Here is a 13,137-nt window from a genome sequence, read left to right as displayed (position 1 = left end):
ACCACTCGTGCAGCGCACCTGCTGTAAAAGCGCAAGGATTCTGGTGTTCTGGAGTACTCCAGGAACCGATACTGGTGAACAAGCTTTCCAAAACGTAAAACCAGCCGAAGATGTGTAAGGGAGTACAAGAGAAGCAGAAGCATTTTAAGGTTAACTTTCTGATTTTACAGTATAGATTTTAATTCTTCCTGAAAGGCAGCTTTTTTCCAACATAAACACAGCATGTTTAGGAACCACTAGATGATCGAATCATTATGTGTTCCTGCCCACAAACTCCCATCTCTTAAGCGTCACATTTTACAAGGCTGTCAAAAAGTAAGTTCAAATAAAGCCCTATAAAGGTTAACTCGGGCAAGCTGAATGTGATAGCAAACACAGTCGCATATGTGTAAGTGTTCACATGTTTTTCCATAGTTACTGTATTTGCGTGCTGTGAAAACCAGAAACTAATAGTATTAAAGGGAATTAAACAGGAATAGTTCTTCATTGAACAAGGAAAATCAGCCATATAAACAAAAACAGTCAAAGAAAATTTTAGATTTAAAAGTTCCATACTAATTAAAAATTATATCTGATTTATTATTTTAAATTAATTTAATCCCAAATTCCGATTGAAAATCTGGAGGAAAACACCCCTGTTATTTATTACTATTTTAGCTTCAAAATTTCCCAGGACTTGCAAAACATGGTGTCCAAATTAACCATCCCTGTACACCAGGATGTCGCTACTGTCTACCTTATTAAGCGATGCTTGGAGTAACACTTAACCAGGTAAACACCTAGCAAAAAAGCACCAAAAAAAAAAAAAAAGGTGCTGTCATGTGAAGAGCACCTCCATTTCCCCAAAGTAACATTACATAAATAAATAAACAAACAAACAAACCTGCCCAGTGGGGAAAACTATCCAAATAAAGGAATCGCAGCTTCTGGCTTTTTACTACAGATTGGGGAAGGAAATCAGACCTGGGGCCGGGAACTCGGGGCTTACGGCCTTGGGAGCGCAGGGAGGTGGGGGAGAAGGAACGGCCCGGCGCTGGGGATGGGGAAAGGAGGAGGCGGAGAGAGAACAAGGAGCAGGAGGTGCACTTACTGTTTGGTTATCTTCGTACAGCTTCAAGTCATATCCACTCAGCTCCACACAGAAAATTATTGCTGTAACCCCCTCAAAACAGTGGATCCATTTTTTGCGTTCCGATCTCTGTCCCCCCACGTCCACCATTTTGAAAGTCAGCTCTTTGAAGGTGAACTTATTTTCTACAATCCCTGTGGTCATGTCCCGAGAACGCAGAATATCTTCCACCGTAGGGATGTAGTCCAGTGCCGCAATCCTTTCTAGGTCATTTAAGTAGTAGGCAGCATTATCCTCTAGGTGGTACTCATTGGAGCGGCAAAAACACTCCTGCACCCCGGGGTCTGCCCAGAGCCGTTTCATGACTCCCAGCAGCTCAGGGGTAATCTCACCTTTGCTCTCAGCTGGGCCTGTCAGGGCAAAAAGCTGCACAGCATCATATGCTCGGTCAGGATTGTGAAATTCTATCTTAAGGGTGGCTAGAGCCCGAATGATCCGTGTGAGGGAGTCAATTGCATTATAGATAATCAGAGGTTTGTATTCCTTGCAAGCCTCCAAGTTAAAGCCACCACTGTGAATGATTTTCATCTGCTTTACAATAGTACTCTTCCCAGAATTGCTGGTGCCCAGGAGAAGGAGCTTAATCTCTCTTCGTTGTCGCTGACTTTCAGAGCGCAGGTGGCGGTCAATCCTACGGGACCGCCGCGCTGCCTCTTTCTCCTCAGAGCTTTGCCGACATCCCATGGTATAGCAGGCAGTTACAGAAGGGAAAGGCTGGAGATTGTCTCACTCTGTGTGTGTCTCTGAAAAAGATCTGCGGTGTCTTTCAGTTCTCGTGCCAGGTACACCTTGAATGAAGAAAAAGTCGCTATCCAATACCTGATGGTCCAAGATGTCTGTACCACCTAATTCAGTCCCAGCAGGGGTGCAAACACATGTAGATAGGCAACCACAGAAATAGTCTCTTCAGTAGATCTCATGGCACTCCCCTTTCCAGTGCATAAGCGGTGGCACATTCCTGTTAATGAAGGGACGCTTCCCTTTGCCACAGTTTGGCTAGATCCATCAAATACTCTTTTCTGTGCTGCATAATTATTTTGCTGCCTTCTGTCCAAAGGTAAGGAGCCACGCTTTTACCTTCTCTGCTCTAGCTCTTGTCTTTCAATTGTATTTTCTGGTTGCTGTGGTGATGCTGCTAGATGAAGCTGAAGCTCTTTCCGATGGTGCTGTACTTGTTTTGTTTCTCTCCCCCCACTTCTTCAGCTGATCCAGTGCAGCTCTGTAAATCTGTGCTTTCCACCTGCCAAACAATGAGAAGAGAAATGAATGAAATGAGCGGCTCCACTCCCTTGCTGCAAACCACTCACTTTCTCCTCCTCTTCTAGACTTCGAAACCTTTGATTATCCCAAACAGAAAATACAGATGGAAAAATATGTAAAGAAAAGCAAAAACCTAAAACCCTAGCAAAAACATAGGGACAGCTGAAGCTTGCAGACCTAAGCAAATGTGGTTTCTGAACAATAGTAAATCAAATCTCCCTTTCAGCCTTCTGTGTTTTATTGTCGAAACCTACATGAAAACAAACAGTGCTGAGCTGCGCCCCAGTTTCTCCCTCAGCAAGAGCTTATGGCCGTGCTTTTCCGGCACAGTCCTGTTCTGACTGGTTTTCCTGAAGCAGAAAACAAACCAGACTCACAACTACTTTTCCCAGTCTCTATTTATATCAATATCTTGTACTCAGACAGATGTCCTCCTGAGTTTTCTTTCATCTTTTCTGTTTGCACTGAACATTTAAATAACTAAACTGGAAAGCAAAGGGAGGTGATTAACTTTGCTCCATGATTTTGTAAAAGGGAGAATTACTGATCTTTGCAGAATACGGTAACAGATCTTCGTTCCCCTTGGAGAACAGTCCTGTTAAACGTACTACCTGCATCCTGCTTCATCAGTGAAGTGATGCACTACTACAACAAACTTTGTAAGGTTCTTTCCGTAGCCAAGCTAGGTGTTATTAAGCCTCTTCTCTTCCATTTTTAATACAGGAAAGTCTGAGATGCACTAGAAGTGCACAGTGACTAGAAGGCGAGCATTTGTACAAAAAGCACAGGCAATGCCGTCCCAAACAAGGGCTGACAGCTTTTCAGTGACTGTTAGAGCAATTATTCTTTCCCAGATTAGGGTTAAGCCTACTAGTCGGAACTCTGCAGAAGGCAGCAGCAGGAGGCCGCTACCTCCGAGAGGGAAAACACGTTACTAACAGCTGAGGGGCCGTCCCTTGCCTCCGGCCTAGGAAGGGCTTGCTGCTCCCACTGAGCTCAGAGCGCAGCGGGCAGCAGGATCGCAGGTGTCACGGCTTCCTCATCGCCTGCTGGCCCCAGCCCACTCTGGCCCCTATACTTCTGTCTAGAGGGTCTTCAGCAAGTATTTTTACAAACAAAACTACGTGCCACTGAGACACCCTCAGAGCTAGGCTTAAGAAAAGTTTCAGAGCCTACTAAAGAAATATAACTTCTACTACATTTTATTAAGACCAAGTCTCCCAAATTCCATTTTCAAAGTTGCTCTAGAAGTCTTTGGAAGTTTTTCCTGTATGAACTTACTAGCGTTTCAGTGTAGGTGACAAAGCATTAAAATACATATTGAAGAGGATGGTTCCACACTCCTAGGAGAGGGACAGAATCATACAATCATAGAATTGTTAAGGTTGGAAAAGACCCTTAAGATCATTGAGTCCAACCATTAACCCAGCGCTGCCAAGGCCACCACTAAACCATGTCCCTAAGCACCACATCTCCCCGGCTTTTAAATACCTCCAGGGATGGGGACTCAACCACTTCCCTGGGCAGCCTGTTCCAATGCCTGACAGCCCTTTCGGGGAAGAAGTTTTTCCTAATATCCAACCTAAACTTCCCCCGGCGCAACTTGAGGCCGTAAATGATCCAAGCCAGATGTTGAACCTCTGGCTTTTGTGAGAAAAGAAATTGAACTACAACTACTTGCAACCTCATGTACTTTGCTTTCTCTCTTTCTTAAGCATCACAGCAGAAATTTTAATGGACAAAAGAGAGTTCAGCAGTCCAAAATAGCAGTCTGTAATTAAGGATTTGAAATGGAGCACTGGATTTACCAGTATGTGTTTTTCCTTTCCCCACATCACCTACATCATATGATAAAGATCACTTACATAGCAGGGTGGGGTGGGTCCTGTTCTGACTTGGTCACACTGCTCTGGATGAGAAATATGAACTTAATTTTACATGACTTCTATTTTAATGTGTAACATGCATTTATAAATGCATATACATCTAATAGTACATGTGTTGTAAGATGCTGTTTTATTGTTGAGAATTTCAACTCTTGTTTTTTCTTGCCAAAAGTCATGAGCAGCCAGGGATTTCAGCGAGATCTTGCTTCACCCTCCCAGTAGCTGTCACCATAGTAGAAATTAATTATGTCAAATCATAGCTTTAGCTAACCTTTAAATAATGTTGACTGAGATACAGCACAGCGTAAAAACTTTGAGGCGGGGACTTAACAGACATAGATAAGGACAATTACATCCGCTGCAGTACTGAAGAAGGTTTATATGGTTAAAGATCAGCTTTTAAAGTTTCTTAGCATCTCACATTTACATGAAAAAACATCGTTTTTAGAACATTTACTTGGGAGGGGTCAAAGGGGGAAGTAAACTGGAGATCTAGGATTTCATTCCTCAGGTGGCAGAATTCTGTTTAGCAAGAGATATTACTATTCTGTTATTTGTATATTAAATTTTTGTCACAGTGGGCTATCCTAATCTTAGTTTCTGTATAGCGTTCTCTCCGAACATGTTTCAGGTCACTTACAGCTCTCTTCTAATTTACGATGGGCTGACAAGTGGAAAGGTAGAGTTTATGCGTGTGCTTTCAGATCCAAGTCCCCGCTGGTACGCATCTTGGGGGTCTACGGTTCTGTAACAGCATCTTGGCCAGGTTCTTGTAACACACTGGATCCCTTTTCAGCAGTTTCCAATACATAAATGTGAAACGTGCATGTGTGGAAGGACAAACAGTTATGGCAATCATTGTTAATCCCTTCGCATCAGAGAAAAGGGTATAGAGGCTGGACAGAGTCAACGGATGACAGTTTTACCTATTTGTTCCTGACGTTTCCTGGGATGTTAGCCTGGGACAGTTCAACTTGCAGTCACTCACTCTTAAATACTTTTACTGATTCTATACTTTAAATCCCTTCCTAACTCTAACCCTGCTTACGGGAGATACAGAGTTGAACCAATGTGGACCTGGACAAAATTCACGACTACCAGGATGAGTCAGTATAGGGCAGGGTTGGTTCTGGTGTATTGAGGAGAGCATTATCGTTTAGCTGGAGAAGATGAACAGGTGATTGGGACAAACAATTGCAAAATTCCACAACTGCAACTGCGACCACAAAAAAGTGAACACTCAAAAAACCAGTATATGAAGTATACTGATTAAAATGTGCTTCGATATCCCACTCATTCCCGCCTTTCCTTAGACTGCCAGAACACCATTAACATACACCTTCTCACAACGGCAGCTTTTACTCAGCTCTGAAAATCTCCTATACAGGGTTGCAACTTCCCCCTCTTCTTTCTTGCTCCTATTTAAACCTGCCTTCTCACTACGTTCTTTTAATCACTGTGCTCTAACCCCTGCCTGTATATCCATCCCAAATCCACGTGCATGCAATTCATTAACTAGAACAGGACTTCTACAGCAAGCAGCTCCAGAAACTAGCCGTGCCAGTCTTCTCCGTTGTTCCAAACTAGTTATCTAGGCGGCACATCAAGTCACCTCTCCGTGACAGTCTGGAGCACGTACCTGACGTCTTTGCCCGTCTGGACTGTAGCGTATGAGCAGGCTTGTAATGTAAGCATTTGGGGTACCTTAAATTTAAAGATATCTGAATCCTGTGCCCCAAACGCACTGTGTATTGCTATTACCCGGTCTAAAGTTCTACAAGAGAGTCTTGACATCAGCTGTATTTATCTTACTTCCCTTTGCACATCAGAAGGAGATTTGCACATGAAGAACAGATTAATCAGCAGAAAATTAAATAATAGCGTACACATTGATAGAATGGTAATTAGCACAACTTCACTTACTCTAATGCATCAAAGATGTGGAAAGGAAAACCAGCCAAAATGAGGAATTGTACTTTCTTCAAAGAATTGGCTTTTCCCAATGGTCATAGAAGATGAAAAATAAGAGTTGAGGGAGCTGTTTCTTAATGAACAGTAACTTTCCAGCCACACAGAGAGAATGAAATTACTGTATTAGGGATGAGGCCAAATTCTTATTTTAATTATATAAAAATTAGAGTTGGTGCCATTAATCATGCTTATTCGGACATGTTCAGAATACTTAAAACTGGTTTTCCTTTAAGTCCTCATCATCAGAGGCTTCATTTTCACGTCACTGGTAAGACTACCGGTCGAATTCTTTGTGACATTTTCTACACATCTCTGTGATTAAAGATGAAAAATTTTGCAAGCAGCACATATTATGGGACTCCCTCTCCTCTCTTTATTCAAGTTTCTTCCTGAAAAAAGAGAGGCTTGCTAGAGACAAGAAGCAAGAGGATACATATTCCTTCCAAAGTGCATCAGTACTTATGATAAATCTGGAGATTTTATGCCCATATAAGATAAGCAGATCTTTTTAAAACTTTATGTTATTGGCCCCAACAATCGCTTATGACAGACAGTTTGGTAGAAAGACACTTTCAAGAAAAAATTATTCTTTTCAGACAGCTTGTACGTTCTGTGGAGTATTTCCTATTGCATATTTCCACAACACATTCAGATGCATCATTCATATCCCACACTATTTTACATATCAACTGTTCTGCTTGCCATTCATTAATACGTTTAACGCAGAAAAGCATAGAGTAGCACCTCCTTATTGTAAGGAAGACCAGGAGTATGTAAACACTGTGTAAATGAGTTCTACACTATTGAATTTCCATTTTTTTGGCTTCTAGTCATTCCTATTGCATATATTGCAGTGATATTTGGATCCCTCTATTTCAAGTAGGAATAGAATGAGGTGATTACATTATTGTTTTGTAAAGCAGAGTAGCAGATACCATTTCCAGATAGCTCACTACAGTAAGAAAGTTTGATTTATTTAAGTAAGTTTTCCCACGTACACCGAAAAGCATCTTCCACGGCCACAGTCGCTACTTTTTAAAGCCCAGAAAAAGAATAACTTTACAAACTATTATATTACTACATTTCACTGTCCTGGCTACATAAAGATGAACTTCCTCTCATCAGTTTTACTTTTTCTTGGAAAATAAGGCAGTCTAGAATTTGTTCAGGGGTTTTAGGTCAGATTTCATATTAAAAATGCAATTATTTCATGACTGTAAGTTTCTGATTAGATAAAAGTCTTCTCGGTTACTTTAATGGAAAGCCATATTCCTTCCTTTCACCGCGCACATTTCTCGCTAAACTTTGTTTAAAGAAGAATCTTATTCTTTGAACGAACCATAGAAAGGTTTGGGTTGGAAGGGACCTTGAAGACCACCTGGTTCCAGCCCCCTGCCATGGCAGGGACACCTTCCACCAGACCGGCGTGCTCAAAGCCCCATCCAGCCGGGCCTTGAGCACTTCCAGGGATGGGGCACCCACAGCTTCTCTGGGCAGCCTGTTCCTCACCACCCTCGTAGGGAAGAATTTCTTCCTCAGATCTAATCTAAATCTGCCCTCTTGCAGTTTAAAGCCTCGCAGAGGCGATCAGCTCCAGTGCAGGTGCGTTCCGCAGCGGAGCGGGACATCGCCACATACAGCGGTGTTTCCTGAGCCGGGGAAACCCCAGGGGAGCCAGACTGTACTGCGTATGTGCATCTGAACTAATACATCTGCCTGCTACTGGCAATTGAAGCTGCTCAAAATGTTAAGAAAATATATTTGTTAAACATGATTATATACATGAGCTATCTTGTCATGACTAAAATGGGTAGTTCTTCCCACAGGATAAAATTAACATGCCCCAAATCCTGAGCTAATGTGATCTATTCCAGTTATCAAGGAAGTAACACCAAAAAGTTCATTTTTGGAGTGGGAAGGATACTCGAGCAAAATTCTGCACTGGTTTATTATATAAATCTTTTGAAGCCCGTTTAACTGAGCAGGCTGTTTAGTACTAGCACGTTCTTCACCCATACTTTTATAGCCAAGAAAACGAGTCATTATTGCTGGTTTCCTATCTAGGCTTGCTCTTTGCCCCGACCCACCACTTTTGTCTTGCTCCAACTGATCTGTGGGTTTGCAGTCATACACACTTAGCCCCTTTCTCAGCATGTTCCCAAGTAGTGGAGGGGGGAGGAAGGAGAATGGCACCACAATACAATTCAATTGTAAAAATTTTCCGAAGGAAAGATCCGAGTATTGTCTCTTGTTGCATTAGCTACCGGCACGTTATCATGGAATGCACAGTTACAGAATCGGCCTCGAAAGATGTTCCCCCCAAGAGTTTTTTTTGAACGGAGCCGACTCCTGGGCTGAGAATAAAGCCAATGGCTGTCACTATCACAGTCAATGTAGAGGCTGGGCATACAGCGTGCTGCTAGCCGCAGGGATTCAGTTGGCATTGCAGCCACAAAGGCAAGTGGTACCAGCAGTCTAATAAATTAGCTTCACCACCACCAGCCCGCACACACAGAGCTTTAGGAGCCTAATCTTATTCAGCTCATTACAGTATTTCCATCCTAGTAGCCAGATGATACGTATCATTTTTCCCCAGTAGTACCTAATTTAAGACAGTAAAATGAAGTTTGAAAGGTTGCAGCAAACTTTCCACAGCAGTTTTAGCTACAGCTGCCAGCAATCTTGGTTAATTCAGGAGTGATATTCTATCCAGTATCACAGAACATATACGACCAGAGGAAGAAACCAAAACCTTACCCAAGCTATGCTTTCGCAGCTTATTCGTTCTGATCGCTGCTTCTTTCTCTTTACTTGCCTGGAAGTTCAGAGGTACCGGACCCGCCTGTTTGAGCGCTTACCCACGTAAAAGCAAATACAAGCACATCTAGCAAGAAGTAGCACAGCACACATCTAAGACTCACAAGTGTAAGCTAACCTAATGTAATCAGTTTCTAATGATTATACACATCCACAGAGGATTCCAGTACTTTAACAAAACCTTATTTTTGCAGGTTTTAACTTTCAATCACTTCTTACGCTAATAACGAAAGAGAAAAAGACATGAGGGAGTAGGGTATGTCAGGAAATACCCAAGGTAGTTCACTGAGGAAGAAATCGAGTGTTCTATTAAGCAGGCATCACTTGGGGTTTGGGTTGGGGTTTTGGGTTGGGTTTTTTTTGTTTGTTGGTTTTGGTTTTGGTTTGGTTTAGTTTGGTTTGGTTTGGGTTTTTTTGAGAGGAACTGAAGCAAATAAGGAATGGGGAAATTGGGTCAGATTTTTGAATCCAGAAAAGCAGCCAGAAGGAGCCCCAGACATGCATGCAGTATAAATGCAAGGTTGAAATAATTTCACACAAGTTAGTTTACTGTTTAATGTATGGTGATTAAAGTGCATTTATTACAGAATAAAGTTGTTTTAAACCAGTGGCCCCAGGCATTGCTAACATTCTCTTTAGACAATCATTGACATCTGAAAGAAGAGGAAGGAAAAAAGCTGACAGAGGAAGAAAAAGACTAGATCAATTTTTTTCTTGATGCAATCTCTTAGTTGGTAGTACAACTTTTTGTTGCTGTGCTGACAATATTATTTTGATGTTTTCCATTGCTTAAAGCCTTGGGAAAGTACTTATGTTGAAAAATATCTCTACCAGATATCTATCTCCAAATAAATGTCTGGGGAAATTTTTCATACAAAAAATGGCTTGGGCACTTCTGAGCAGAGCACTTGGGGAAAAATTAATTGTTTCATCCACGCTAAAAGAAATTGAGAACTTTTATTTAAAATCCTGCTGTACCTTCAAACTTTGAGCCAAGGACGTGAAATTCAACAGAAGATGAGCTTTATGGTGGGGATGTGCATTTGCCATTCTCATGACACAGGAAGTTTAACCTACAGACACTGAAAAATTTTAGAGTTTTAGCTCAAGTAGAGAACGATACCATTTCAAGAAACCACTTGCTAGGCAAGGGTAATTGGACTTGCTAGTCTAGAGGCTCAGGAGAAAGGGAAAGAAAAGATTTTATACTAAGGAAAACCAGAAACAATCCGTGTCCACTAGAACGCCTGTCTCTCCAGACCCAGACGCATAACCCAAAGTTACCAAACCTGATCGTGAGCTTTCTGCCTGCAAGTATTTGTGCAAATCCCCGATATTCCCTCTATCTTTCCACACGTAGGGTAACAACCTATTCTTGGTGGCGTTCACCCTTTTTATTGGATCGAAGCTCCGACTTGACAGATGAGCTGTACAGATATCAATATGACCTCTTGTGATAGAACTAAGATTGTTTTGTTTGAAAAAAAAATCATTGGCGAAATTTTAAGATATTTTAGAAAGATATTAAGGATGAATATTCAAGTACTCAGAAGCTGTATGTACAAGTTATGGCAAAACTTTTAATTACATGTTAAGGCACTATAATCCCATCCAAAACAAAAGACGGGCCAAATCTAATAATCGAACAAGAGAACATAGCAGAGAAAGCTGTTGTCTTCTGTGGTTTATTTATCACAGCCGTTAAATGCATATTCTGTTAGTCAGATGAGTGAAGAAAGAAGTGTCATGATTTAATCAGCTGAATGTTTGGCTGGACACTACTGAATTCTACCCCTCTTTGTCATGGTGGGTCTTTGTAATGTTAATTAACTCCCTTAAGCCCATCTTTTCAAAGATGATCTCTGCTTGTGATTTTCTTTTCTTAGATGTCCAACTTGAGATACTGTTTGTGATCAGGAAATGCACTGAGTTTTCAAGTATAATCAGCCTCGATATATTCAAATATTGAAAAAGTCTTCTTTTTTCACTTGATCCATCTTGACCTCTATTTAAGAAATAGGGGCCTGACCTCTACACTAACTTCCCAAGGGAGATCCAAGAAATTAATTAATATCTGTGCAATAGAAAACAAAATGAGAGTAACAACAGAGTCAGTCAGGAAGTTGATATTGATAGCACGGTCTAGCTAAAGCACGTTACATATCCAGACCAGGACCACACACACAATAACCAACACAGAAGAACAGAAGCTGCTGAGTAAGGAAGGGGCTCTTAAAGGAAAGTCAAATCAAGTCATTATAAACCAAAACATCACATACACCTAGGCAGGTATGTGTGCATGTTAGGGATAATCAAGGTTACCAAAGAAGGTATAAGGACAACGATAAACAAACAAACAAACAAAAAAATCAATTCAGAAATCCTCAGTCCAGCGCAGAGGACGAGAAGGACATTGACCAGAACAAGTGCCGTACCATGAGCTCCGTGTTACCACCAGCACTGACTGTTACCAGCCCAACAGGCAACTGCTTCCAGCAGACTTCCCAGAAAGATAGCTGGTAGGTCCGTTACGTTCTCGTCTGCCGATTCTCACTGTGATTTTACAGAAATACTCAGATCTGTGGCGTAAAGCCTGAGCTCAGCTATTAGAACTGCCACCTAGGGGTACATGGCCGAAGGAAGTTTTACAGGGAAATAGTGGAGAACCCAAAGAAAATGAACTTGCTGCTATTACACGTAGTCATAGACCTATCAGTATGTAATCTAGATGTAACTGAATAGATTTTCTGCAGTGAGATATTATAGTCATAGGTTTAAACATCACATCTTTGTCTACGGTTTGGAAAGCATCCAACATACTTTAGCAGTATGGAAATAAAAGTTATGCTAGCTAGTGGAGTCCACTAGCTAAGTCTATCACCCAGTCAAAATTTAGCATATAGACTTGATCCAAGTTTTAGGGAAACGTAAGAACCCATAGTGAAAACAAAAGTATTCCTTATAAACTGAGCATTCAACCCCTGCTTTAATAAAGATAGATTTTGATCTTAGTGGCATTGAAGTTCGCACCAGCTCAGCTAAGATCCAGACCACAGGAGAATACAAGAATCTCTTAGTTATTTTTCTTTTAACTGTGTGCACTCCACTTATTTCAGGAAGTTGGAAACATAAACCCTATAAAGCATTAATACCTGAATACTTGGTAGGTATTTAAATCATGACCTGTTTTAGCAACATCCACAAACTAGTGTAGAACAGTGAGAAGCAGCATCAACACAACCAGTACATAATACTGACTGATTCTTGAATGGAGCCAAAAATACAACAGTTCTATTCTGGCTTGTGTTGCTGAAAATCCAGAATACTGTCAGTGACTGCATAGGGAGCTGCCTGGCCTTCGCAGTGATTTAACTAAGACCTGAATCTCCCACAGCAGTCATTTCAGAGGTGACCTTTAGGCTTCCATAAAGAATGAAACAGTACCAGAATATTACAGTGGGTCTAACAGTGGGTGTGCAGAAAATCCTGGCTGCTAGACAAGGGCGAGGAGGAACAGCACACATAGCATCTGCTTTAGGGACATACAAACATCAGACTCATTTAGAAATTTGTAATAAAGCAAGAAACAAAACGCACTGCCCACTCAGTGTTTTGTAGGCACCTCAGGTGATGACAGTAGTGTAGGTTATGTCTTCATTAGAGTTACTGCTTCGCTTTTATCATCGCTGTTACCATAGTTCTTACGTGGGTGATTCAGGAGCCAAGACTCACATACCACAGGGCTGCTGTTTCACGGGTCTTACACAGCTTAAGGAGATGAGTTTATCACATTTAAAAAAGCTAGTAAACATTAGGTTTGGTCATGAATATAGTGGCAAATTTCCTATCACTCATTCAACCTTATTGCACACAATACCTGATGAAAGCATAAGGAAATCTTGGTAGTTATCATACCAAAAGAAAGTTAAAGAGGGATTTGAAGCAGAATAACGATGTAGCCTTGTAAAAGGAAGTTTCTCTTCCTGTGCATAAAAGGTCACATAAGAGAGCAAAAACATGCTTGGCTTAGACTGTTCCAGTGACAGGTACGAGCTAATCAGAGGTCAAATGCAC

General features: G+C 41.4%; 2 protein-coding genes across 2 annotated transcripts in view; one reads left to right on the top strand and one right to left on the bottom strand.

Moving 5' to 3' along the window:
• Positions 1-1,813, bottom strand: part of GNAZ (G protein subunit alpha z) — a gene marked incomplete at both ends in the record, with an annotated part of 46,922 nt that extends 45,109 nt beyond the window's left edge. The window contains one exon of the mRNA XM_082324952.1: positions 1,091-1,813. Coding sequence (XP_082181078.1) covers positions 1,091-1,813 — 723 coding nt within the window. The remainder of the gene's footprint in view (positions 1-1,090) is intronic.
• Positions 1-13,137, top strand: part of RSPH14 (radial spoke head 14 homolog) — a gene marked incomplete at both ends in the record, with an annotated part of 104,342 nt that overhangs the window by 57,318 nt on the left and 33,887 nt on the right. The gene's annotated exons all lie outside the window — the stretch shown is intronic.

Source organism: Platalea leucorodia (assembly GCF_965183815.1).
Source record: "Platalea leucorodia genome assembly, chromosome: 12".
NCBI lineage: Eukaryota > Metazoa > Chordata > Aves > Pelecaniformes > Threskiornithidae > Platalea > Platalea leucorodia.
Note: the sequence above shows the minus strand (reverse complement) of the source record. Positions and strands in the feature narration are given on the sequence as shown.